The sequence below is a fragment of the Pan troglodytes genome, chromosome 3 (genome assembly GCF_028858775.2).
Source record: "Pan troglodytes isolate AG18354 chromosome 3, NHGRI_mPanTro3-v2.0_pri, whole genome shotgun sequence".
In the NCBI taxonomy this organism is placed as follows: Eukaryota; Metazoa; Chordata; class Mammalia; order Primates; family Hominidae; genus Pan; species Pan troglodytes.
The window spans coordinates 53,103,672-53,130,945 of record NC_072401.2 but is presented as its reverse complement, the minus strand read 5'-3'; the positions used below and the strand labels follow the sequence as shown (position 1 = coordinate 53,130,945).

The following is a 27,274-nucleotide window of genomic DNA, read 5'->3' as shown; positions in this document are numbered from 1 at the left end:
ATTGACTTTTCTGAAAATATTATTATGGTTGTTTGGTTTGAATTGGAACCTATGCCTTAGTAGGCTTTTAGTTATTCAGTTAGAAAGAAATTTTTGTCTTATGGGTCCTCAAAAATATAGATGAGATTCCGCTTACAAAGATTAGAGAGAAGCCTCAAAAACTAATCCCAGTGCTTCAGGAGGCCAAGGCAGGAGAATTGCTTGAGCCCAGGAGTCTGAGACTAGCATGGGGAACACAGTGAGACCCTGTCTGTTAAAGAAAAAAAGCTAATGCATTGAAAAACTTCCCTAGTTCTTCTAGAGTTCCTTTTATTCCAAAAGCTGTCATTTCCTGCTGAACTGCTTTTGGTGAATCACACTGCTGCTGGAGTTGCCGTGTCTAATTACAGCTCTTAAAAGCACAGACCATAGAAATGGAAAGCAAAGCACACCAAAGTTTAGAGGAACAGTGGTTTTTTTCAACCCATTGATTAACCCTGTGCTGTAAGTAGGGCCTGGTATGCTAATTGTTTGTAATTTCCACCTTAATGTAAATGATAATTAAAATTACCATGCCTTTAAAAAGTATGGTGTTCCTGATTCACATGGGTGCTTAAGCAATTTTCAACCTAGTAAAATAAGATGATAACTTCAGTCATGTTCAGGTAACCTGGAATGCTTGCCATGTAATTGAAGTCTTTATTGCTATTCTTAGGGAAGAAGATGAAAGTTAAGTAGGTCACTTTCTACTGACAGAGCCTTTCCCATGAAGGAGAAACTTTTATACGGCAGATCTGCTTCTGTGCCTTTTGTGTTCTAAAAATAGGTAAATCCTGAAAAGAAATTGGCTCTGCTTGAGAATGTTACACTTGTAGCATGTACTTAAAATGACTCAAGTACCTTCGGTATTGACTGGCAGTGAGAACTCTGTTTTATTTCTGTATCCACTACACAGTAACTTTGTTTTGCTCAAAGTTAATTTGTTAAGCCATGAATGGTGAGTGTGAACTTGTTAAACTCTTTTAGGTTAGGGAGCAGAGACTGGTTTTATATTGCTTTTATGGAGGGTTTTTTTTTTCTAAGACTATTCAGGAAAGTAAGGAAGACAGGAAACCGTCTCAACTGCTGCACAGCCAGACCCCATAGAGATCTGGAATGACATTCAGGATGTTACAAACGTGCAAACAGTGTCAGTGTCTGTTTTTATTCATTACTTCATCCCTGCACCTATGCTTGTCACACAGTGAGCGCCCAAGCATTAATTTCATGATGGATTTCCAATGCTCTACCCCATCTATCTGCTCTTTCCTGTATTCCCAGCCTACATTCTGTCTGCAGCATGGCTTCTGTTTACTTACACAGCCTTTGCTGCCTCATGGTTTCTGCTTACTTACCTCTCTTTGTATATTGTTTCTTTTTCATGCCATCACGGTGTGTGGGGATTGCATGTATCTCATTCAAATACCCAAAGAGAAAAACTGTGATTAGATAGACCACTCTCCAATGTGGAGCCCCAGCTCATAGTGAAATGATTGGGCTTCTGTTGTTGCCTTGAGGTCAGGGACCTAGCCATGGTCTGGTTGTCTGTGGCCAACTAGCAGGGCCATAGATGTAAAGGATGGTCTTGCTTATAAGAGGAAAGCGGTTATGACAAACACTTAGAATGGTGTTCCCATAATTATAAATTAGAGTCTGACTGGTATTATTCAGTCATGTTCTAGACCAGATTCTAAGATGTGGGAGAACACCCTATCAGGCTAGTTTCTTGAATTCTCAGAACTTGGCACAGAACTTGTATATAGTAGGCACTGGAAAAATACTGGCTGAATGATGGTTGCCTAAAGAGGAAATTCTGTGATCTTAGATGTTCAGGGACACACAGGAAAGGTTAAAGAGTAAGATGAATATACTTGACCAACTTTTATCCTATAAGTGAATCATCATAGTTACAGGCAAGCCATATAAGGCTTTTCTAATCAGAGAAAGCTCAAATCCAGAAAGACTTCATCCTCCTTCACTTTTGTATTATGTTGGAAAGCAATGAGTATACAATACAGAATTTATAACTAGTAAGTAGATTTTGTCATTATAGTGGGAGGGCTGCCCAGAGCTTTTCTTTTTTCCATAGAACACTACCATCCTTAAAGTCATTATAGCAGTCCTTAGAAGAGGGGATGCTCCTAGGAACATATTGGGATTAGAAGTTGTTGAAAGGGCTGTTCTATATTGGCAAGTTTAAATTGAGCTGGAAATCTAATTGAAAAATTTTCCAGATTAAGAAAGAAAAACGGTATCCCTAGGGCTAATGTTTCTGGATTTCTACCTGCTTCTCTCCATCATCATATGCTCAGCCACCACCACCACGAACATAAGGCTGTTTTTTTCTCATTGCCAACTGTCTTTGACTCAACAATAAGAATTAGAATTAAGAGAGTATTTGCTTGGTGTTATTTTGAGGGTTGGGCTGCAGTTCTTCATAGCTCCACATTTGGGTGTCATCATGTGATTGGTACAGTGGTTCCAGATACCTGCTACTCTGCTTTGCACATGGGAGGTCTCAGTAAACACTTACTGAGTTGAATTATCAGTGTAAATAAGGTCATTTGACATCATTTACTTTCATTGTCACAAACTTCACACTGAAGCTGGGAAAACTATCTAAGAAGCCACAAATGTTTGGCTTCTTGACTCCAGCTGGATAAAGAAAAATAAAAACAATATGGAGAGATTAATATAACCATAACTGGAAAATGTTAGGCAGTCAGTTTTCTGTGTAATAGTAAAATCAGGCTGCTGTCTTGGTTGAGTGCAGGTGTTGGAACCATACAGACTTGAGTTAGAACCCTGGTTCCACCACTTAGCAATGACTTTAGGCAAGTTACTCATAAATCTTATCTAAGCCTAGTGTTCCATCTTGAACATGGAGGAAACAGTAGTACCTATTTCATGGAGTAGTACTAGGGTTTAAATGAGATAATGTAGCCGGGCGTGGTGGCTCATGCCTGTAATCCCAGCACTTTAGGAGGCCGAGGCAGGTGGACTATTTGAGGTCAAGAGTTCAAGACCAGCTCAGCCAACATGGTGAAACCCCGTCTCTACTAAAAATACAAAAATTAGCCAGGCGTGGTGACATGTGCCTGTAATCCTAGCTTCTCAGGAGGCTGATCTGGGAGGATCACTTGAATCCAGGAGATGAAGGTTGCAGTGAGCCGAGATCGCGCCACTGCACTCCAGCCTGGGGGACAGAGCGAGACTCTGTCTCAAAAGTGAATAAATAAATACATATATACATACATACATAAAGGAGATAATGCACTAGAAGCTCTTGCCACCGGGGTTGGCACAAAGTGAGCACTCAGTGATGTTAGTGATTATTGTCATCAAGAGTGTTATTTTGAATAATGTAATTCTTTTCTACGACATGGTATCATATTGATGTTGAATTAACTGATCTTTTAGGTAATTCAGTGTAAATGGAATCACTTGTTTCAAGTAACAGAAATTCAACAGTATAGTCTTTTATCCCTTAAGTAATATAGTTTTATACTCTAACATTTAGGAGAGAAAGAGACAAAGTTCATGTTCTTGTTCTTGTAATATACAAACTGAGCACAGGCAATCTTACAAGTACAATTTTTCTATTCAGAGGTAAAGAAGAATCTCTTGATCTGTAAATTTGAAATCTCTCTGCTAAATAGTTTCTGAAATTCATTGAGGCATTTTTAGGAAAGTATTCCATAGATTACACATAGAAAGAATTATCTCTTCACAGTGACATTTCTGGTGACGGTTTTCTTTTTTAAACTTTATAATCATGACTAATAAAATACTGATGAATTGAACTGATGTCTGAGAGACATTGACACATTCTCTGATTTTTCTTTTGTGGTTATGTAGGTGAGACAGGCATTGGCAAATCCACGTTAATGGACACTTTGTTCAACACCAAATTTGAAAGTGACCCAGCTACTCACAATGAACCAGGTGTTCGGTTAAAAGCCAGAAGTTATGAGCTTCAGGAAAGCAATGTACGGCTGAAGTTAACCATTGTTGACACCGTGGGATTTGGAGACCAGATAAATAAAGATGACAGGTACATCTTGGGATTATGGGGGGACCTGAATGGATGAGGAGATAGCAGGATCCATCCCAGGTAAATTTAAAGGCCAAATGTTTTGGGGGTTTTTTAATTGTGGGGCTTGGTCCTCTATTGCCTAAAAGGTGTGATATTCTTGTCCTCTGAGAATTTTTCTGAGAATATTCTTCCTTGAGGTCAGAATCAGACATCAAAATTGATCCCAGCTAGTAGGATCAGAAAGGGGCTTTATTAGAGGGACTAAATTAGCTTACAACATCTTTCCACAAAGGCCATGAAACCAGGTTTGGGGCTTTCCTACCAGGAAAAGCAATCTAGAGAAACACCCAGCCACCCTACAGAACAGTTTTAGCAGAAACCCCAGCCATCAATCACTTCATACTGCTTGGGAAGCCAGGACACTAGAGGGGAGGTCTCTAGAAGCTCCACCAACTCTGCCCCAGGTAATCAAATGCCTTCACCATGGCTTGCTATATAATGATAAAATAGTACACTGAGTTTTTATAATGTACCCCATTTATAAAGCCATGTAAGTTTGGGTCTTTACCATGAGTTATCTTTTGCCCTTATTTGAGGGAAGTTTTCAATTCTTAAAATTTCGTGGCATACAACCCATGTTAGTCTTAGTCTCAGGATTTTGTTCACATTCCTTCTCAAGAGCACCAATTCTGTTCATCAGTCTCAACCTCAGATGTCTTATGACTATTTTACATAGTACATTCATTCTCAAAAGAAGTTTGAGAAAGTTAAAATAAAACTGCCCCAGGTCCAAAGGTGATTGTAGAATGGGGCTTCCAGAAACATCTTTGAGCAGTTACAACATTATGGGCATAAGTGTCTACCTGCTTAGTGTGACCAACATGTAGACATGAACAACAAATCAGTAAGTTAGGGTGTGTTTGCTTACAGCTCAGACACTTTGCTTGTATCAGGATTTTTTTCCCATATTCCTCAAAACTGTATATTATACACATGTGTTTTGTAAAGAGGAACTCGACTATTTTTATCTAGAAATGCGTATTGCCTAGATATATTTTATCTATGCCTGATATAAGTATGAGCACCACAGTAATGACAGATAAATGTTTAATTCATTCTTTAGCTGAGCACCAAGCTCTTTATTTTATCTACAAAGCACTTTAAATGCTCTTCAGTAGACACTGTCCCGTGATAACAGGAACAATTGGTAGATAGAGTGAGAAAGATTTTATTTTGCATACCAAAATGGACTATCTGTACATTGTGCTGAGGCAGGGAACAAGTTCAGCTCTGACATGGCAGCTGAGCAGTTGCTCTTAATATATGACCTCAATGACAGGGAATGATGGAGAGGCCCCTGCCTGAAGGCTGTTTGTAATGCCAAGAGCAGTAAATGAAGAGAAAGGCCTGGTCATAAGGAAAGGGACACAAGTGCATTGTGGGAGCTGGGAAGAGAGCTGGGGGTTCCAATCATTGCATACTTTACAGAACATACCCAGAGCAAGGCCTGTTCTCCACCTCTCAGACTGGTATAGATTTTCTCACTGGCGTTAGGAAAAATCTTGCTCGTCCATTCCTTGATTGGAAGACAGCAACTGTACTTTTTCAGGATCCCTCCCCCCAGGAATGAGAACCATCCTCCACATAGCCTCTTGCTGAGATTCCCTGTGCTCTTCCAGCTCACTGGGGTTGCCGCAGTGCTGCCACTCAATTTTTGCCTCTCCCCTAAACTGGGACTTTCCCTCGGGCTGCTGGTGGCTTTTCACTCCCCAATCAGCACTCAGCAGCAAACAGGACAATGCATATCCTCATATTTGCAGCTGGAGCCCTCCTTAAGAAATTATCTGACTCATTTGGGTCAAATAATAGTTTCCAAGGAGATTTAGAAGAGAGGAAGTGTGATATTAACTTAACCTAGATACCAAATATTTTTTTTCCTCTGAAATTTCTTGACAGCTATTGCATAACCTCTTTAAATGGCACTTAAAACTCTCTGTTACCCTGTGCCTCAGAAGGTATTGTTGACACGTTGACTGTAAAGCCAAATTACTTGTTCACAAATTGTTATTTGGACAGGCTCTGCCTCCCTCAAGAAACTGGAAGTGGGATATTCATTTCTGCATCAATATGTAACCATATGGGAAGGGATGTGGTATTTCTCTATGCCCATGTTGATTTTTACCTACTTTGGGGATTAGGCAAGCTTTTCTGCCATAGATGCAAGACTTCAAGAATGTCCCAGTTTGTTTATGTAGGCTTTAGACATGTCAACATTCCTGTATTATTATCTGCCTCAGACCAGGCTAGCTAGAAGGAGGCAGGAAGAGAGATCTGGTAAGGTTTCCTGTTATGTTTAAAAGCACATTTCACTCTTTGTTATTTAAGGGCTTCCTTGTTTTGGCTGTTTGTACTCTTCAGTGGAGAAAGAAAGGGGCCTGGGGAAGAAGGGAAAGCAAGTTTTGTTGTTCAATTGGAAATAGAATAATTAGTTTGCCCCACACTGGGGAGATGGGAGGTGAGCTGTCCATGGCGTATCACTAGCTGTAATGATAGTTAGCCCTCAAAGGCAGAGATAATTGAAATCCCCTGAGACGGAATTTCAACCTCACCAAATCTTTATCAGAGTTATAAAACAGTAGTGAGATGGACTGTTTGGCCTTTAAATTTTAAGTTTTTAATCACACTTTCTGGTGGAGGTAGTCAAGGGATAAGGAAAATTGGCTAACAGACAGCAAGATAAGGGAAAAAGATGGTAAGTATTTGGTCGTATATGAAGTGGAAAGTCAGTCCCTGAATGATGGCATTGGCCATTTTGCAAGAATGATCAGTGGGTAGGTTGGATGGATGGAACACATTGTCTATCTTTTTCCATCGGTTTTAGGGTTAGCCTCTGTCATTTGTGTGTGTGTGTATGTTTTATGGCTGGAGGTATATGGAAAAAAAAATGAGTGCTGTGTAACAAGGAATATCTCCATGCCTTAAAAGAAAATTATGTGAAAACGTAAGGGCTAGATTGGATTTGTCCTCCTGTCTTTCCTCTGATTGATATGGCCACAATTCAGGGAAGTTTTAATTGGCAAAAAAAATATAAATAAGTGTTAGTAGGAATGGAGCTAGCAAAAGGCTAAGTTGGGATTAAGCTTCCTATCTTTCTCACTTTAGATGGAGAAGTGGAAAGGATTTGGAGGAAGAGGCAGATAATTCATCTCATCTACAGGATGATGATGAGGAGTACAAAACCACTTGGCTGGCTTGAGTCTCATCAAGAAGAAATTATTTCATCAGCATAATTAAATCTTTGACATAGGGAATAGCGGTTTTGGTAAATTGTTGTCCAGGAATACATTTCTTTTTATTGGTTAATAATGGTATGGAAGGTAAAGTAGATGGGATTTCATATTTATTATGTGTATGACATAAGAGAAGGAGGCTCCAGGTTGAATCCCAGGTTTCTGACTTGGCCAGTGGTGTGGGTGGTGTCCCACCATGCTAAGGAATACAGGGAAAGTGAGGGTTTGAAGGCAGGATGAATAGTTCAGTTTTGGACGTATTTAGTTGGAGAAGCAGTTGAAAATATAGGATAACCAATTGTGGATGGGTCTGAAGCTCAGAGGAAAGATCTGGGTTGGAGGTAGAGATTTATGACTTGTCATCAGATAGATGGTGACTGGAACACAGGAATGAATATGATTTTCTAGAGGGAATACATAGAGTGAAAAGAAGGGAGACTGAATGATTGGCCAGGACTCTCTAATAAGAACAGGTAGAAGGAAGCCTGAGATATTAGAGAACAAAAGATATCTTGAATCCAGTGCGGAAAGCATTCCTCACTGCAAAATGAGTGTTGTTATGCTTATTATCTTTGGAGGATCAGAATCAAAACCAGAGGCAAGAAGGGAAATTAATAGAAAACAGAACCATATTTGGACTACTATTGAGAGGAGGAGGTGCTAAAAGCTAAAAATCAGACACAGGGGAGGCAGGGGAGCAATTGCTGTGAGCTGCTTCTCTTACCCTTTGGGATAAGAGGCTGCTGGGGCAGAGCCCTAATCCCCAAATCTGCCTCAGTGTCAGGAGACAGAAGGATCAGCCCCAGACTCAAAGGGCAAAGGGCATGGGTGGACCTCACTGGAGTGGCCTGCTCTACTTCCCTACTGGACATGAGCTCCATAGCAGAACAGATAACCAGCAGAGAACTGGGTGAATGTAAAGTTCCTTTTTTTTTCCTTAGGTTTTTCTAAAAAGTCAGGCTTGATTCTATAGTGGTGGTTGTTTATTATATAATTATGAAATAGTTATATCTGACTTTTATGTGCCAGCCCTTTACATTTATTGCATGTATTGGCTCATTTATTTGTCACAATAGCTCTCTGATAGAACTACTATTTTTGTCTCTGATTTACCTGTGAGGAAATTGAGACACAGAGAGGTTTAGTGACTTGCTTAAGGCTGTGCAGCTAGTAAGTTGTGCGGCTGTATTATGGTTTTAGGCTTGAATCCATGTTTCTAACCACCATCCTCTATAACTATCTCATTAAATATTATTATTATTATGCAATATATGTCTATATTTCAAGATTAGAAAATATAGAAGAATCTTATTGCTCATTCATTCTTCTTATTGGAATTTTGCCTGTCATGATTTGGAACTTTATTGTTGCTGAGGTACATCCTACCTCTTTTTTTTTTAAAGCCTCTAGAGATTTTGTCTACTCTAATTGAACCAATATATTGTGATAAAATCACCAAAGAAAAATATCAAAAAGCTTTTTATGACTGCTTTCAGTTTTGCTCATAAGTTTCTTTGTTGTTATTGTTTATTTTGGGGATGTTTGTTTTTCTTAGGATGTCTGCATCATTTTTATTATAAAAGATTTGTGGTTCCCTTTCAAGGGTTTCAGTTTAACTTATGGGTATGGGATTTGGGTGTTGAAAGGTTTTTATTTTTCTTAAAACTTGTATCTTCGGAAAGGCAATAAAGTTTGGGGAGAATTAACTCTTCGTATTCCTAATAGAACAGTCTCTTTGTTGCTAAAACGAACTTCTTCTGAGTAGTCCCTTTGGAGACCAGAAAGAATTAGTGGGTTTCCCACAATGACCTAATATACTACTTACTTCCTGGACATGTGGTTTATGGAATGTGTATCCCCAATATGCTATTAGTCATTGTGTTTATGGTCAGTTAATAGGATTACACATAATTATCCAAAACAGATTTGAATGATTTGGTGAGAAGAGAGGGTTATGACATTTACCTTTAAATCATGAAGATTTTGAGTTGAAAGGAATCTTGAAGATCATAATAGTCTAGGCGCCTCAGTTCCTAGGTGAGTTATGGATTATGCACAGGGCTATGGGAGCACAGACAGCCCCCATCTCTGGAGGAATAGGGCAGATGACCAGGGAATAGCTCGCAGTAGGTGGTGGTGTCATATCCTGAAACCACACACCAGTTTCATTTTGTGCACCAGTGGCAATCAGCAGGGAGAGGCTATCAGAGTCACTTTTCTCAGATGGATTTTTGAGGCCCAGTTTTGGCCCAGCAGGAAAGAATGCCACAGTCTCTTAGCAATATCTTCCACGGATACCCCTTGGGGGAGTGGCAGTCAGCTCCACATATGTACAGTCTCTGTTTTAGAGGATGAATGTTAGCCAGGAGAAGAGTAGGAAAAAGACAGGTTTCTCGCAGAGGGGCCAGCGTGAGCAAAGACACAGAGGAAATAAGGGCTTGACACGGGTGGGGGGTGGGCTGCTACAAATGATTGGGCGTGGCTGGGACAGGAGAGGTGAGCCTGGAGCGCTGTTCAGGGATCAGGTGATGGAAGGCCTGGATACCTAGGTAAGGACTTGGGCTTTAGCCCTTAGGAAAGAAGAAGCCATTGTGATGTTGAATGGAGGATTGTCCTGTGAAAGAGGTTTGAGACTAGAAACATGCTGTTTCTGCATTCTAGCTATAAGCCGATAGTAGAATATATTGATGCCCAGTTCGAGGCCTACCTGCAAGAGGAATTGAAGATTAAACGTTCTCTCTTCAACTACCATGACACGAGGATCCATGCCTGCCTCTACTTTATTGCCCCTACTGGACATTCACTAAAGTCCCTGGATCTGGTCACCATGAAAAAGCTGGACAGTAAGGTACTTGCTGCCATTCTGATTATCATCCACTCTCCTTTTAGATCTTCTTTATCCTAATGCCCTAATTTGTTCTCTGCTTTCAATGTGATTTTTTTTCCTGGATTACAGGAACAGTGTTTGACAGCATGAGAAAAACGCTTCAAAACCTCTTGCCTGTTAGACAAAAATAAAATAAAACAAAACAAAACTAGCAAAAAAAAAAAAAAAAAGTCAAGTTGCTTTCCAGGAAGTATTTTTAATTCTTAAATGGGAGGTTGAAATATAACTTCCAGGTTTGTTTACTTTCTTAAAAAAAAACTTTCTCTAAAAGGTGTTTAGAGGTTTGGTTTTAATTCAAAGTTTACAATGGAATAAAAGGTTAAATTTTTGTCTCTGTGATGATAATGGTCCAGCTTCTTCAATTTTAAAACTGAACTGCACATGTGTGTTCAAGTAAAGCAAAGTCTTAATTTCAGTGTGATCCCTGAGCTTGCCACATTTATACCTTCTCTTTTTCACAACACATGAAGGAAGAGACTGGTAAGTTTGATAAAATTTTGCACCTTACTATATATTAATTAGACTTTCCATTTTGAAATAAATAGAAGACAATACATTCTGAAATAAGGATGAAACAAATGGCAACAAGAACAACCACAAAACTAAGCTGTGGATGGTATTTACCGTTAGATTCACAACCCCTTTTGCATTCACAGAAAAGTCTTATCAGATGATAAAGCTCTTTAGAGGACTCTGCTGGGTGTTGTTACTATGATTTTATCTAAACAACACTGATAAAGATGCTGTCTCTCCAGAGGGACAAAACAGTGAGAGAATGCTCAGAAGATCAGCCTGTCCCCAAGGCCTCTGTCTGAACTGTCCTTTAAAGGGCTGGAGAGGCTGAAGCCAAGCCAGGCTCCTTTGGCTTCCAGCAGGCACAGACACAGTAGTTTACAGAAAAATCTTCTAATGGCCTGGAAGGATCACTGCAGCTAGAGTACTCTTCGCAGAATAAATAGAAACCCTCCTTCATCCCATCTGATTCCTCAGCTCCCTGGGAGCTGTGCCATTAGCCATGATAGTGGAGAGATCACGGGCAGTGAGGGCCGCTTCCGGGTCTGTTGTGTCCTTGGAAGCAGGGGCAGACCTCCCTGTTCTCAAGAGTGCCCCGTTCTCCACAGACATTCTGAAGGAAGTAGAGTGAGGAGGCTTCCTAATCGAGGGCTGAGTATGCAGACCCAACCGGATAATATCCAACACTATTATTATGTTTAATAGAGTTCATTGAAAATGGAAAAGAAAAAGGCAAAACAGGCACAACTAATAAAAGCAAACAGTCAACCATAAAGCAGGTTAAACTTTCAAAGAAGTGATATTGTTGGAGAGTTGGAGAGCTAGCTAGCATCTGAAAATGATAATATCAAAGTTTTATTTATACAAGTAAAGGGAAGGGTTAAGCAAATGTATGGTCATTTCAGAAAAGACTTTCAAGTCCGGCTAGTGAGGAAAAAGAGGTTTTAAAACTAAATTGCTTGATTTCTCTATCTCCTCTGATCAATTTGGCCAAGAAAGAGTGAATCTCTGCCATTTTGTCTATGTTGACATTAATTAAATACTAAATGTGTATAAAAGATAGCCAATAAGAACAATAGAAAGTTTCTTGTTCCTCTGGTCCTGATCCAAACATTTCCCCCACCTTCAATGATGTTTTTCTTAGTCTGCAACTTGCTGGAGGAAGCCCAAGCATGGTGAGCTTAGGAGCAGGTTGAGGAATAGGTTGAAGAATAGGTCTTTCTGTCAGCATGTCATCTCATTCGGGTTTATCAGGATTTCTAATTTGGCCTTTGGATAAAAGGAGAAGCAAAGGCATGCAGATGGGACCTGAACACCTCCCGAAAGACTCTCTGTTCCCTGGCTAGGACAGCTTCCTTACCGAGTCTGTTTTCTCTCACCTGAACTGGGTGAAGATCATAGTTCTATATATCGGATGTCAGTAACGTCTTATTGAAACCTGTGTTTACAGGGATTAGGGGAAAGTTAATCTTAAAATGTGAATTTAAGAAATGTGTCCTGTGCACAGGGCTGGGGGCAGCCGGGGAAAGAATGTCCACATGGGGTTTGGAAGTTGTGCTCTGGGGTATCCTTGGCTCCCTTTCTGGGCTTCCTGCCACTAATGTCAAATTCTGAGTTCTCCCCTGTTCTTTGTAACTGATGCTGTGAAAGTGAGCCTTGCCTTTGGCGCTCGATTTTATTCTGGCATGAAGGAGTAATTTGATGGAATTACTGATTTTCAAAAGAATTAGTTGGTGTGATTTTGAAAAATTTTACAGTAGGCAACACCATTTTTGTTTTGGTTAATACATAGGTTCTCCTCTCAGCAATTTTCAGGTCATCAGAAGAAAGAAAGGATGTTGGGCTGCATAGAACTGAATACTCCACTGCTCTTACAAAAACTTTGCTATTATACTGTTAGGGTGTGCAAACTCAAGAGCCTAAAGTAGATGGGAGGGGTCTAAAAGGAGTGGTTGATCATTCAAAGAATAAGCTCCTTTGTTATCACTATTTGTCATAGAAGAGTAACACTTCCTTTACTCTGTAAAGAAAAATGAGGTGGCATAGGAGAGGAAATTACAAGTATACTTTCAGTGCAGGATGGGAGGAAGTAAAAGTGTTTGAATATGGAACTAAAAGTTTATCTCAGGTCTTCTTAATTTTCCACCTAGGTAGAAAGTCTGATTTTCATTATCATCTCTACCCCAAAAAAAAAAAATTGTAGGTACATAGGAGGCGTATATATTTATGGGGTACATGAGATGTTTTGATATAAGTAGGAAACATCTTTATTTTTTACAGTAAGGTTTTGCAATTTTTATTTGTTTGTTTGCTATGTTTTATTCACTTGTCTATTTTTCTTATGTTGGAATTGTGTAAAAATGGACATGTCTGTTTTACAGGTGAACATCATTCCAATAATTGCAAAAGCTGACACCATTGCCAAGAATGAACTGCACAAATTCAAGAGTAAGATCATGAGTGAACTGGTCAGCAATGGGGTCCAGATATATCAGTTTCCCACTGATGAAGAAACGGTGGCAGAGATTAACGCAACAATGAGTGTAAGTCCTCAAGTCAAATGGGAACAAGTGATTTTTATGAACGCCTGTCTTAGTAGCAGCATTGTAGAGTGGCTGGAGCACTGGACTGACTAGGAACCTGATGACTTCAGCTGTAGTCCAGCTTTGCCACCACTTCAACTCATTTAACCAGTCTGCTCCTCCGTTTCTCCATCTGTCAAATGGGAGCTTTAGACAAGATGATCTCAAATTTCCTTCCCACTCTAACAGTTACGATTTCTACAGCAAATCTTGTGAGAAGGAAATGCCAGCCCAGTACCATTTCATAAAAAGCAGCTCAAAGTAAATAGATCTGTGCTTGTTTCTACCAATCTTGGCAGAAATACATTAGCTTGTCCCAATTTTGCTTTGGTGATTGGATCCTGCCCTTCCCTCCTTTCTATTTTCCCTATACTTTTCTAATCATTAGGTAAACTGGCAGTTGAGGATACAATTTCCACATCACAGAGAGGAACTAGTCAGGTGATAAATGATTAAAGTGACAGTGGTTCCCTGTGTGATTGTGATGTAATCCCTCCTGGTGAGTCTCCATCCTGCCGGTTGATGCTCAAGTCTGTTTCACTGCTCTTTTGTGTGTCTCACAGCCCATAGCTCAGCTGTGAGCTGCAATGACTCTGCACATCTTTTTTTCCCTTTGGGAATGCATAACATCCATGAAAGCCACATGCTTTGCATATAGTGGAGGCCCAATGATGGTTGTTGGAATTCAAAGTAGTAAAGGCTCTAGAATTGTTGGAAGAATCTGGAAAGCAGATTCTTCCCAGGAAATAGGCATGATGGGGTGTGAAAGGAAGGTTGCCACAAGGGAAAATGGCTAGACTTGTGCAAAAGAATGAATGGACAAAAGATCACCAAGGGGTTTTGGTCCCATTACGAAGTGAGTGTTTAACTAGTAGAGCCACTGAGATGGAAGATACACCTTACTTCTTGGGAAGTAGTGAGTTCCCATCGCCAGTGGTTAGTAGATAACAGACCCTGTTTCAGTCCACTTGGAAGAGATACTGTAGCAGGAATTCTTAAGCAGGATTGAACGTATAATAAGCAAGATCTCTTCCACCTCTAAAATTCTCTGGTTGTGGGTATTGAGAGCTACATAATAATAATAGCACCTGACATTTTTCACATTTCTGGAGCATTTACTATGCACCAGGAACTGTTCAAGACTTTCCATTTAATCCTCACAACAGTTGCATAGGTAGGTGCTGTTATTATTCCTACCTCATATATGAGGAGACTGCAGCACAGCACCTAAGATTGCACGGCTGTGGGTAGTGGAGGTAGAATTGGAACCCAGGCTTTGGCTGTCAGGCTACACTCTCACCCTGTGTACTACCGCCCGAGCAGAGCAGTGTACCATCAGCCTCGGCATCCATGGATTTCACCAACCATGGACCAAAGATATTTGGAAAAAAAAAATACAACAATAAAAACAATAATACAAAATATATATATATGTGTATATATATAGCATATATATATTTTGTATTGTTTTTATAACATATATAGCATATATATAGCTATATATATTTTATATATATAGCTATATATATATTTTATATATATATAGCATACACACACACACACACACATACATATATATATATATATATATATATATATATATATATAATACATATATATATGGTCAGGCACAGTGGCTCATACCTGTAATCCCAGCACTTTGTAAGGCCGAGGAGGGAGGATCACTTGAGGCCAGGGGCTCAAGACCAGCCTGGTCAACATAGCAAGAAAATAAAAAATAAATTCTACAAAAAAAATTTTTTTAAATAGAGTATAATAACTATTTATATAGCGTTTACATTGTCTTAGATGTTATAAGTAATTTAGAGATGATTTAAAGTATACAGGAGGATGTGCATAGGTTATTTGTAAATACTATACCATTTTATATCAGAGATTTGAGCACCTGCAGATTTCAGTGTCCATGGACAGTCCTGGAACCAGTACCCTGTGGATACTGCAGGAGGTCTGTACTTTTATATAGGAAGGTCAAAATCTCAAACTGAGATGGCACTCCTTTATTCTGCTGTAGAACTGTAATTTGGGGTGTCAGTGTGGGATTCAGGAAGTATCATGAATGACTGCTATGTAATTTTTCTTTATATTCCTATCCTTCTAGATAATTTTTCATTATTTTCTAGTCATGGAACTATATCTGTGTTAAACTTATTGGAAATAAAATACCCAAGAATTTTTGCTCTCTTTCTCTCTTTATCAGATTAATAGAACTGAATCTCTGACATTCCAAATTAATCCTGCTCTTTAAAGAAATTTTCTTTTAGGCTCTTCATTACAAACTATTCTTGCTGATCAAATTCCACGTAATGTCTGAGGAAAACAGATTCCACTGGCAGTTGCTTTTGTTACATTTGAGTGGAGAAATTTCCTTGGTCATTACACCAAAATATTGACCAGAAAGGTCCTGTTGCTCCTCAACTTCAGGGGAAACAATAGGGTTCAGGTCTGAAACTCAGACTTGTTTGAGAAAGATAATGTGCTTTCTTTCCTTCTTAGGGTGTGAGATGAACTAGAACATTTCAATATCTTGAGCGTCCAACAAAATGCTACTTGGGCAATCTGAGCCAATGATTATGCCAAGTTCTCTGTAGGAGAGGAATTGGCTTGAAAACTTTATCTTCTTTCTCAGTGTATCTATAGTGGAAGAACACTGGATCAAGGAACTCTAAATAATAATTCTTGGAGCAGCTATTTCAAATCTTATTCTTACATGCTAATAGAAAAAAAGATAGGATTATTATTTCCTCCCTCACTCAGAATGCAGTGATAACTACCAAATAAACCAATGTGAAAGAGTCAGTTGTCTTGGACACCATCTCTACTTCAGATAAATCTGGGTGCATAGCTTGAGCCAGTAATTTGGGCTAAAGTGTGTTTCTGACTTAGAATTTGTGCAGATAAATCTGGGTGCATAGCTTGAGCCAGTAATTTGGGCTAAAGTGTGTTTCTGACTTAGAATTTGTGCAATAGTCAACTGTCTAAAGCAGTGTTGTTCAAATAGAACTATAATGTGAGACACACAAGTATTTTAAAATTTTCTAGTAGCTACCTTAAAAAAAGTAAAAAGAAATGTGAAATTAATTTTAAGGACTTAACCCAATATGTTGCAAAATATAATTTCAACATGTATTCAATATAAAAATTATTAGATATTTTAGGCTGGGCACGGTGGCTCACGCCAGCACTTTCGGAGTAATCCCAGCACTTTCGGAGGCCAAGGCGGGTGGATCACAAGGTCAGGAGATCGAGACCATCCTGGCTAACACGGTGAAACCCCGTTTCTACTAAAAATACAAAAATTAGTTGGGCATGGTGGCCGGTGCCTGTAGTCGCAGCTATTCGGGACGCTGAGGCAGGAGAATGGCGTGAACCCGGAGGGCAGAGCTTGCAGTGAGCCGAGATCACGCCACTGCACTCCAGCCTGGGCAACAGAGCGAGACTCCATCTCAAAAAAAAAAAAAAAGATATTTTAATGTAGGTCTTTGAGATCCAGTGTATATTTTACAATGACAGCATATCTCATCGTGGACTGAATTTTCACCAAAAATATTTTATCTGTATTTACATTTTATAAAATTCACAGCTAAAAAGTTAAATTTACATACAGGTTTCTCCTAACATACCTTAAAGATTTTCAATATGAAATAAGTGCCAAAAAGATACTTTATCTTTAATCTTTGTGTCTACCTTGCCATCTACCTTGGTCTTCTTTTTCAGAAGATTTGAGTTTGAAGCAAAGTGAAATGCAGTTTTGCCAAAACAATAAAGTTGCATTTAATTGAAAAATATTTTACGTTGCTTCCATTTTAAATTTAGATGTAAACTAATTAAAAGTTAGATATTCAATTTCTTGTTCCTACAAGCTGTATTTCAGGTGCTCAACAGTCACATATAGTTAGTGGCTACTGCATCGGCTAGCACAAGTCTTAAGCTTACTTTATAGTTGCAAAGACTCATACACTTTTCCCTTGAATCTAGCTCGTGTCTCATACTCAGTGTTTGGTTATAAGGGGGGTGGGATACGTGACATCCACCCACCAAACTGCAGCCTGCTTTTCCCTTGTCACCAAGTAGAGGCCTGCAGAAGGAGGGAGAAGATAGAGACTGGTGGAAACCAGTCTGTCAGAGCAGGGGAAAGTAACTATTCTCTGTCCTTTTGCTTGGCAGGTCCATCTCCCATTTGCAGTGGTTGGCAGCACCGAAGAGGTGAAGATTGGCAACAAGATGGCAAAGGCCAGGCAGTACCCCTGGGGTGTGGTGCAGGGTATGTGCACAGCATGGGAGATGGAGTCTTCATATTTAGCCCCTATGTGAATGGCCGTGTTTGTTCATTTTCCGTCTTGTTTAGGGAGGCCCTCAACAGTGGGCTGGCAGTGGGAGGGAGTGGTGGGGCTCCACATGTGACAATCGTGGAGGTGAGGAAGAAAGAAAAAGTAATCAGCTAGGTAGACAATGGAGAGACATGGCTGCCAAGCCCTTGAGGTAACCCCTCAAGGATGCTGGGTTGTGTAGGGAATTAATATAAAGTCCTGATTGAAAAATAGTTCTTCCCTAGGAGTTGGAGCTCGTTTCATGAGCCAAGTATTAAAAAGCAGCAAAAAGTTTCTTGCAAACAAGAGGGTACTTTTTTCTCCATCAACTATGCAAAAAATGTCTTCTAATAAAATGTTATCTTAGTAAATCTGAGACTTAGGAGAATATTTGATCTATATTTGGCACTGTGGGACATGGCCACAGTCTCACCTGAAAGCTTGTCAGGTGTGTCACTTTGAAGGACAAGGACTCTATGACCTACTCTTGTGTTCTGAAGGAGGACATCCAGTGCTATGGATTAAGCAGGATGGCTACAGAAAGTTCTTCACTGGTTTAAGATGTATCAGACCTCCTTTTCCTCTGTTTTGAATAAAGGCAATAAAGCTGTGAGAAGAAACAGTACCTTTGAGATCCCTGGGAAAAATACAATTTTTCTTACTCTTACTAATTTCTCTACAATAAGAAAACTCCTTTCTTCCTTGTGTTGTTGATAAAATTAAATGAAGTGGTATGTAAAAGTGGCCCTGCACAGTTATAGACAGCATGGAGTGGTACAAATACATCTGGCTTTGGGCCAGATGTTCTGGCATTTGAATCTAGACCCTGCTACCTCTCTTTGGGAGGTCAGCTTGCTCACCAAGCTCCTGCGTCTGCAAAGCAAGAGTCATGACATCTAGTTGGCAGAGTTATTATGAAGGGTAAAGACAATATTTGTTTTCAAGCTCCTCCCTCTGTGCTCTGTGCTGAGTAGGCACTCAGCAGTCAGCGTTGTCATCAGTATTATGGTCAATGTTGTCAGAAATCTTGTCTTCGTCAGGAATGTAAGGTGAATCCAGTAAAGGATCTTCAGATGGTCTTGAGACCCCAGAGATTTCAGGAGTGATGGTAATAACATCTTGGAAGCATCACTGCAGATATTTCAGTGACATCATTGCTAATCCCACTTCCGCCATTTCCCCCCTCTCTTGTAGTTGAGAATGAAAATCATTGCGATTTTGTGAAACTTCGAGAGATGCTGATCCGGGTGAACATGGAGGACTTGCGAGAGCAGACTCACACCCGCCACTATGAATTGTACCGACGCTGTAAGCTTGAAGAGATGGGGTTCAAGGACACTGACCCTGACAGCAAACCCTTCAGGTATGAAGGCATCTAGCAATCAGGTGTCTCCCAGACAGTGGCGAGAGTGGCATGGTGGTACATCACAGAAATGCTTGCTGGATTGAGATGGTGATGATGGAAGGATCTGGTGGGTGAAGATTAATACATATGTTGTCAGGCATTGCGATAATTGCTTTATTTGCATTATCTCAACTAACTTACCTAGTTGATGTCATTATTATCCACATTTTACAGATGAGGAAACAAAGGCACTGAAAGTGTAAACAAACTGCCCAAGGTCCTCCAAGTAGTAAACAATGGTGTGGTGTTGAGCTCTTGCCATCTGGGTCCTGAGCCCAGGTTTCTGCCAGTTCTCTTGCAGAGGTACAGAGCCTGGTCGATATATTTACAAAGGTGCGGCTGCTGATTACAGTTTGCCCCATTCATTTTTGCCAAACACCTTTAACTTCCGGAGGCTCTTCCTTTGTCAAGCACTTTTACTATTAGCTTTCAGTGGTTCGGTAAAATTCTAACAACAAAGAATCAGGAGGAAAGGAGAATAGCTTTTAGGAGATCTATGTATTTTCTTATATCACTGACGGGTGGAGACGCAAAATGTGAAGGGGAGAAATGGATGTAGAATTAATATCCTAGCCGAAGCCCAGACCCCGTCAGAATCCAGTGGTAGGGATAGGGTTGGCAAGGCTGGGGTGCTGTTGCCCACACCGTAGTGAGTCATGGGGTGGTTCTGGGTAAAGGTGTGGGGTGAGGCTGCCAGGCCAGGTTCACCACCTCCTGGTCGAGGAGAGGATTGTCCAGATGGTGCCCAAGCAGTTTTCTTTCTTTTTTTTTGTTTGAGACGGAGCCTTGCTCTGTCACCAGGCTGGAGTGCCTTGGCCTCCCAAAGTGCTGGGATTACAGGCGTGAGCCACCGCGCCTGGCCCCCAAGCTGTTTCTTAATGGGGATTTGAATTCAGGTGGTGTGAGGTGTGTCTGGGCTCTGTGCCTTTACAAACTGAGGGCCATAGTTCCTTGGGGAAAAAAAACCTGTCTTTCTCCTCTTCGGCCTACAACACACTCTGATGTCTACAAGCTGGCTGACAATAGAACCGGAGGCAGCCTGTGCACAGCAGATTCTGTCCCCGTGGGTCTGTAGGAGGGAGTTTATTTTCTTGCAATTGCTTTAGAGATAGTTTAGGAATGCCTGGGCTTGTCGCCTGGCACTGTGCTGCTGAGGAGTTCCATGAGCATGTGTGTATGCAGTGAGAACAAATGCAGAACCCAGACAAGGGGCATACCAAGAAGTTAACTTCTAGCCAAGATTGCATCATTCACTTCTGCCCTGACGGCTTGCAAAACTGACCATCTCCAACCATGTGAAAGTCATGTTCTGAGGCGAGGGGTAAACACCTTTTTGTGTACACAGGTTTAGCTAATTGAACCTTGAAATGCATTTACCAGAAAATAATCCTTACAAAATCAAGTCCACTTTATGGTTACTAAACCTGATGAAATGGTTTCTGTGTGGGAAAGGCCGTCTTCAGTATTACATAAAATATTTGTTTTCATGCAAAGAGATATGGAACAAAAGGAACTGCCATAAAATTGAATTCATTTTCCCCTCACCTTCATTCAAATCCAGACAGTGTTGAAGAGCACTGGGCTAGGAGTCAGGAGTTTGGGTTCAGTTCTTGGTCCTGCTACGCTACAAGTTCTTAAGCCATCTGGGCCTGAGTTTCTTCATCTGTGAAATGAGGAGCTGATCCAGATCAGGGAATAATTAGATCCAGTAAAAAAAAATTTTTTTCCATACTGGGTTAGACAGTAAATATTTTAGGTTCTGCAGGCCAAACGGTCTCTGTCACAACTATTCAGTTCTGCCCTTGTCGTCCGAAAGCAGCCATAGACCATACTGTAAATGAATGGGCATGGCTGTGTTCCGGTAAAACTTCATTTACAAAAACAGATGGGGGGCCAGATTTGGTCCTCAGGCTGTAGTTTCCCAACCCCTAGACGAGATCATAACTTGGAGCCTGTGAACTGCCTGCAAAAGTTAGAATGCATGTGACTGCTTCTTGAGTTTGTTAGAGGTCATTTACCTCCCAAAGTGTTTTACTTCTCAAAATGTTCAGAGCCATTTGGCATAGTTGTGTTTCTTTCAACTCAGGAATCTGTGGAATTTGAAGAGTCTATGATGCTATCCTTAGCTATCTACACCACCAGGAAGGGCCCAGTGGCCTAAGTTTGCCTACTGGGACAGGCAAGACCAAGTCCTTCCACCATCTTGACTGGGTTCCTTAGGATCCCTGGGAGCCTGGGGATTGTGAGGATTTCCTGCTGCTGCAGACGCACAGCCTGCTAAGTTGTCTGTGTGGCCAGCATTTTAATTAAGGCATTTCCTGCAAGCCCAGAGTAACTGCCCACCAGGAGGAGGTCGAGCTGGGTAGGCCCAGCAGGGCTTCTGCAAGGGACAGCTGCTGGGCAAGCCCACTGCTTTGTTCTCCCTGTTTCAGGGGCTTCAGGATTGGTGAGGGATATCACCGAGGCTGCCTGACGCTTAGAGAGCGTGCTTTATCCATGTCTCCCCTCCCCACTTGGATCCATTTCCCCTGGCCTGAGTTTTGCTTTTTGATGATGAAAAGGGAAAATGTATACACACACACACACACACACACACACACACACACACACACACACAATATATATATGAAATAATATATATTAATTATATCATATATTACTAATATATGATATAATTATATAATAATATATAATATATACACATATAATATATATACACACACATATATATTACCAAGGCCTTTACTTTTTTCCATATATAAGAAAATTAGAAAAAAGTGGACCTTCTAAAAATAAATACCTTCCAACATCTCGATAACTGGAACCAGGTTTTCCATTTCAACTGGAAACAATTTCTCCTCTTAGACCACTCATTCAAACTCTGATGTCCCTCCTGGTTTAGGGAAGATTACTTGGTACCAAAAGTTGGCTTTGAATCACATGTCTTGGTAAATAGTGATACGAAATGAATTTGATTTTCCTTTTCTTGGAAACCACTACTTTTAAAAGGGCTCGGCCTTTCCCTTTGAAGAATTTCGGGCACCCTCAGCACTTCCTGTGCACCTGAGCGGGAGGAATGGAGTGAGGTGACTCTGTTTGAAGGATGACAGAGTTAAGGAAAAGCAGAAGCCACAGTTGATTGAAGTGATTTTCCAGAATTTCATCTGCAAAGTCACCATTCCTGGATGTGCTTGGAAGATGGATCTTCCGTGTGAATTTAGGCTGAGCTTGGAGGAGTATAAATCAAGGGCTTAAGGTTTTATTATATTCTCAAAGCACAGGATTTCTGCATGGGTGTGCAGTGAAGTTCATCCTTCCCAGTGAGCACCCTCGTTCACCATTTGTCCTCTGGGCCCCACTTGTGTTTACAGTACATGTTTGTAAAACAGAGAGTGACCTCTAACGCCAAGTCTAGTAAGAGGCAGTGCCACTGTGTATGTTACACAGCGTGAGGCAAAAGGAGGAGTAGTGCGCGCACAGAAACGCCGTATTCAAGCCTTGGCAGCACACCACGGCAGTAAAGCTAGCGGAGCCCCGTCCCTGGGTTGCCTTTAAACCTGCCTGCATTCACACTTGCGTCTTTATTGTCTTGTGGCAGAATATGTATATAACCAGACATTCCTCTGCTCTTTCCCAAGCCCATCTTTATCCGCCCCCTGTGCATGCCCGGCTGCTGCCCTGAAGCCTTGAAACTCATGCTTCTACCACCCAGAGCACCCATGCTTCCCTGGACCCAGGCGTCTCCTTCCTCCAGACCCCAGCCCCTTTCTGGCTGGCATTATAGGGTAGAAGAGGAGACGTCACGTGTCTCCCATGAGCCACACTCCCTGCTTCCTTTCTCCTGAGAGGCCACAGCACTTTTCCTAACAGTACCTGCCCAAGCTGCTCCCATCTCACCTCAGAACACCACTGTCTCCTTGCTTCACCCCCGTTCAACTCACACGAAGCACTCAGTTACCACCATTTTCTCAGAGGCCAACGAGGTCCAGGCCCCAGAGACTCACTTGTTTTTAGGAGTGCCTGGGCCTCTGTACACCAGCCATGCAGTGCAGGAGATGGAGTTCTTATCTGAGCAAGGCAGCCTGGTCTCAGTCCTGGCTCTGTTACTTCTTTGTGGTGTGACCTGGTCAAATTACCTGTGTGTCCAAGTTTCCCCATCTATAAAGTGGGAGGTGATAGTAATGGCTACCTTATTGGGTTGTTGTAAGGATTAAATGAATTCACATGTGTATTGCTCCACTCCACAAAAGCTGGTGGAGATGATCATACTCTGGCCTGCCCTCCACTAGATGCTTTTAGATAAGAACAGAGAGAGAATCGTGCTGTGTGAATCACCAGAATGAAGGATGAACTGAAGTGTCTGTGTTCGTTCTCTCTTCCTTTGACTTCAACAAGCAAAACCTGCCTCTCCCAAGGGCTGTTAAGAGGAAATTACAAGATAAAATCCTCAATTTCAAATCAATCTAAAATCTTGTGGAAAAGGTACACATTTCTCACTTAGAAAAGGGTATTAATAACTGTAATTAAAAATTAAGTTTGAAGAACTAAAAGTTGCAAAAGATACCACTAAAGGGATGCGTGCAGTGGCTCACACCTGAAATCCCAGCACTCCGGGAGGCTGAGGTAGGAGGATCATCTGAGCTCAGGAATTTAAGACCAGCCTGGGCAACATAGGGAGACTTCATCTCAACAAAAAATTTAAAAAAAAATTAGCTGAGCATGGTGGCACATGCTTGTGTTTGGTCCCAACTACTCGAAAAGCTGAAGTGGGAAGATCGCTTGAGCCCAGGAGTTCGAGCATATAGTGAGCTATGATCCTGCTCCTGCACTCCAGCCTGGGTGAGACAGTAGGAGCCTGTCTCAAAAAAAAAAAAAAAGATGTAAAATCACTTTGGATATCTTTACTGAATATGAGCCAGTTCCTTCTGAACTGGTCTTCAATGACTGGAAATATTAGTGAGGGCTTGTGGTATCTCTAGTGGACAACTCAACTGGCAGAGGGGCTAGGAATCTGATTCTGTGGATGCTATGGTTCTAAGTTATTTGTAAGTAACTAATTACAGTTATGATTCCTTGGGGTAAGGTTTTATGGCTTCTGTCTTATGTTCCTGATCATTGTTTCCAATGTCAGAGTTCAAAAGCTGGCTCACATCCTAAGACACAATGATATAAGAAGTAGCATTTGTTGAGCCCATTTGCCTGCTCTGGCCCAGGGTGTCAAAACTGCTTCCAGACTCATGTCTGAAGCTAATGTTGCCAATGGCAAAGTTGCTCCTTAGGCTTTCTCTGGGACTAGGCTTTCCAATTTTGGACTGCAGGCTTCACTATAAAAAGCATTTTCCATCATGATCCAGCATACACATTTTGTGTAGTAATGCCTACTCTTAAACTTTTTAACGTACTGGTTAAGACCCACAACTGAGTTGTGATTCATAGTTTCATAAGATGGCTTGTGGTTGGGACTGGATAAGGCAGAGTCATTTAGTGAGTTCTCAGCATTTAGCGTAGCATTACCCAGAGCACATTCTATCAGTGAACTGCCTAAATTTTCCATGATCAGACAAATTTGGAGGATTCTAAGACAATCAAGTTGAATAGATTCTTTTACTGAAGGGCTACTCAGAGCATTTAAGACAAGCAGTAGTTAGCAAACTAGTTATATCAAATCACATGGGAAGCATTTAAAACTAGCAAACTAGTTGCATCAAATGACCTGGAAAGCATTTAAAACTAGACCATTTTGCCTTACCAGACATCCTGAATCAGCCTCTCCAGGACTGAACTTTGGACTCTGTATTTAGGGAAGTGTATGCAACAAAATGTGCCTAGTGACCCTGCTGTATGGCCAAGGTTGAGATCCACCATGCACTGTGAATCTGCTAAAAGGATATCAGGGGCACCATTCTCCCTTCCGTCTTTTGACGTTGGAGCCCCTGTTTTGGAGATCCTTTCTTGAAATTGGTGGTCTCTGGAATACACTTTCGGTGGTGTTTCTATCAAAATTTCCATTGTTTGTTAGAAAGAAGAGGGAGATATATTCATTATTCTAAAATCAACAAAAACTGAGTTTTCTGTAAAATTTCATAAGAGGGATGAGTCATCCTCTACCTTTGGCAATTCTGACCTAAATAATAGTGATCAAGAGTTTATTATAAGCTAATATGCAAAATTTCATGAATTATTTTATAGTTCTGTTATGAGTACACTTCTCTATATCTCCATTGCTATAGATCTTAAACTTGAAGTCCAACTATTGCTATTAATATTAGCCAACACTAACATTGGCCAAGCATGTTTTTATCTTGTAAGATAATGTGAAAGCGAAATTTACCTCTGGAAACTCAAAACACTTGATTGTTCATAAACAGGTACTATTGATAGTGGCAAGGGCAAGAGAACTTACTTTTAATAAACTAATAACCGTGTTAATTATTGAAGTATAAACCAGCCTAATTAATATGTTTTCTTTTTTCGAGATGGAGTCTTGCTCTGTTGCCCAGGCTGGAGTGCAATGGCATGGTCTCAGCTCACTGCAACCTCCAATTCCTGGGTTCAAGTGATCCTCCTGCCCCAGCCTCCCAAGTAGCTGGGATTACAGGTGCTCATCACCACATCCAGCTAATTTTTGTATTTTTAGTAGAGATGGAGTTTCACCATATTGGCCAGGCTGGTCTCGAACTCTTGACCTCAGGTGATCCTCCTGCCTCGGCCTCCCAAAGTGCTGGGATTACAGGTGTGAACCACCATGCTTGGCCTAATACATTTTCTAATACTAAACTAGTTTTGTGGTTCATTATAGATGTGTGTATCTACATGCACGTATGCTCCTATCACCTGAATTTCCTTTTTCTTCGTGTAAGTGGACAGATGTAAATGATATGTGGTGGTCTGCATGGTGCCAGGGATCGTGCAGAGTGGCTATCCAGTTTGTAGTCTACACTTTGGATGAATTTAGTCCATGGGAAAGGCAGATATACTGCAGATGGTTAATATACAACAATTGTTGTAGGGAAACTACAAGACAAAGAGAGAAATAGCACTTTATAAAATATCAGCAAATGTTTCTGTGTGTATGTGGGGGTGGCAGTGGGGGTGTATTTTCTTAAGCTGTGTTACCAAAGTGATTTCTCTGTAAATATATTTGTTTTGACTTAGAGATAAAGCTGAGCTGTAGCATTCAATGTAGAATATTGGGCTCTAACTTCCGAGACAGTCAGGAGGAAGATAGAATTGAAAATAAAAATTAAACTTCTCCCTGCCCTATTTACAACTGGTAATATAACTTGAAAAGTAGCAATTTTCTACAGTACCTTTAAAGGTAATGTTGTCTCTTTAGTTTACTTGCTGGGTCTATTTTCCACATTGGGGGCTGGAGGGAGATGAGAGGGGAGGGTACCATTTAGTGGGCACTGACTATATGTTCGATGTTTTATTCCCTTCCCCTCATTTCATTCTCAGGGTCATATCCCTAGAAGGTAAGTGTCACTGTATCCACGTCTTAGACCTTGGAGGCTGAGGGAGGCTGTGCTTTTCTAAGAACAGCCGGTTACTTAGTACGGCCCAAATTCAAATCCGGATCTGTGGGACTCCAGTCCCTCTTCATTTCTCCCCCTATAGCAGGCCTTCTCCATCTTCTCAAATTCTATACCACCTCCACCTCCTCAGCCCAGGTTTTCCTTGTATGAATATATGTAAGATAAAACTTGGCTAGTCAGAGACACACCTTTAGTGCTGTGTCGTGCTTACTGACTGATTTCTAGTTCTTGATGCACTTGTCTTTCCAACCACAGCATAACTAAAAGCAAAACAGTGTCATTCTACTTATGCTTTGATCTGGCAAGCAGCAGCTTTATCTATGTTTTGAAAGTAGATAGGTAGAAATTATGTGAACTGAAATTTCTTAGTATACAATTTCATGATGCTGTCCTTCGTTTGTGGATTTTCAATAGTCTTCAGGAGACATATGAAGCAAAAAGGAATGAATTCCTGGGAGAACTGCAGAAGAAAGAAGAAGAAATGAGACAAATGTTTGTTATGAGAGTGAAGGAGAAAGAAGCTGAACTTAAGGAGGCAGAGAAAGAGGTAAGCCATCTGTCCTGCTTCAAGGGAAAGATTTGTAAGAGAGAGATTTTCTAAATACATCACGCTTTAGAGGACTTCATGATGGTCCAAGTACTTTCTACATGCATTTTGTCACGAGTGACCTGCCAACCTG

At 40.8% G+C, this 27,274-nt stretch overlaps 1 protein-coding gene and 1 long non-coding RNA gene across 9 annotated transcripts in view; one reads left to right on the top strand and one right to left on the bottom strand.

The window, feature by feature from the left end:
- SEPTIN11 (septin 11) overlaps nucleotides 1-27,274 on the top strand; it is a 91,277-nt gene that overhangs the window by 52,730 nt on the left and 11,273 nt on the right. For all 8 annotated transcript variants that reach the window (XM_054682944.2, XM_054682942.2, XM_016951554.4 and 5 more), the window contains 6 exons: nucleotides 3,877-4,072; nucleotides 10,006-10,192; nucleotides 13,126-13,287; nucleotides 17,512-17,608; nucleotides 18,849-19,017; nucleotides 27,009-27,141. In XM_054682944.2, the coding sequence (XP_054538919.1) occupies nucleotides 3,877-4,072; nucleotides 10,006-10,192; nucleotides 13,126-13,287; nucleotides 17,512-17,608; nucleotides 18,849-19,017; nucleotides 27,009-27,141 (944 nt within the window). The remainder of the gene's footprint in view (nucleotides 1-3,876; nucleotides 4,073-10,005; nucleotides 10,193-13,125; nucleotides 13,288-17,511; nucleotides 17,609-18,848; nucleotides 19,018-27,008; nucleotides 27,142-27,274) is intronic.
- LOC129143726 (uncharacterized) overlaps nucleotides 1-27,274 on the bottom strand; it is a 63,507-nt gene that overhangs the window by 30,608 nt on the left and 5,625 nt on the right. The window lies entirely within an intron of this gene.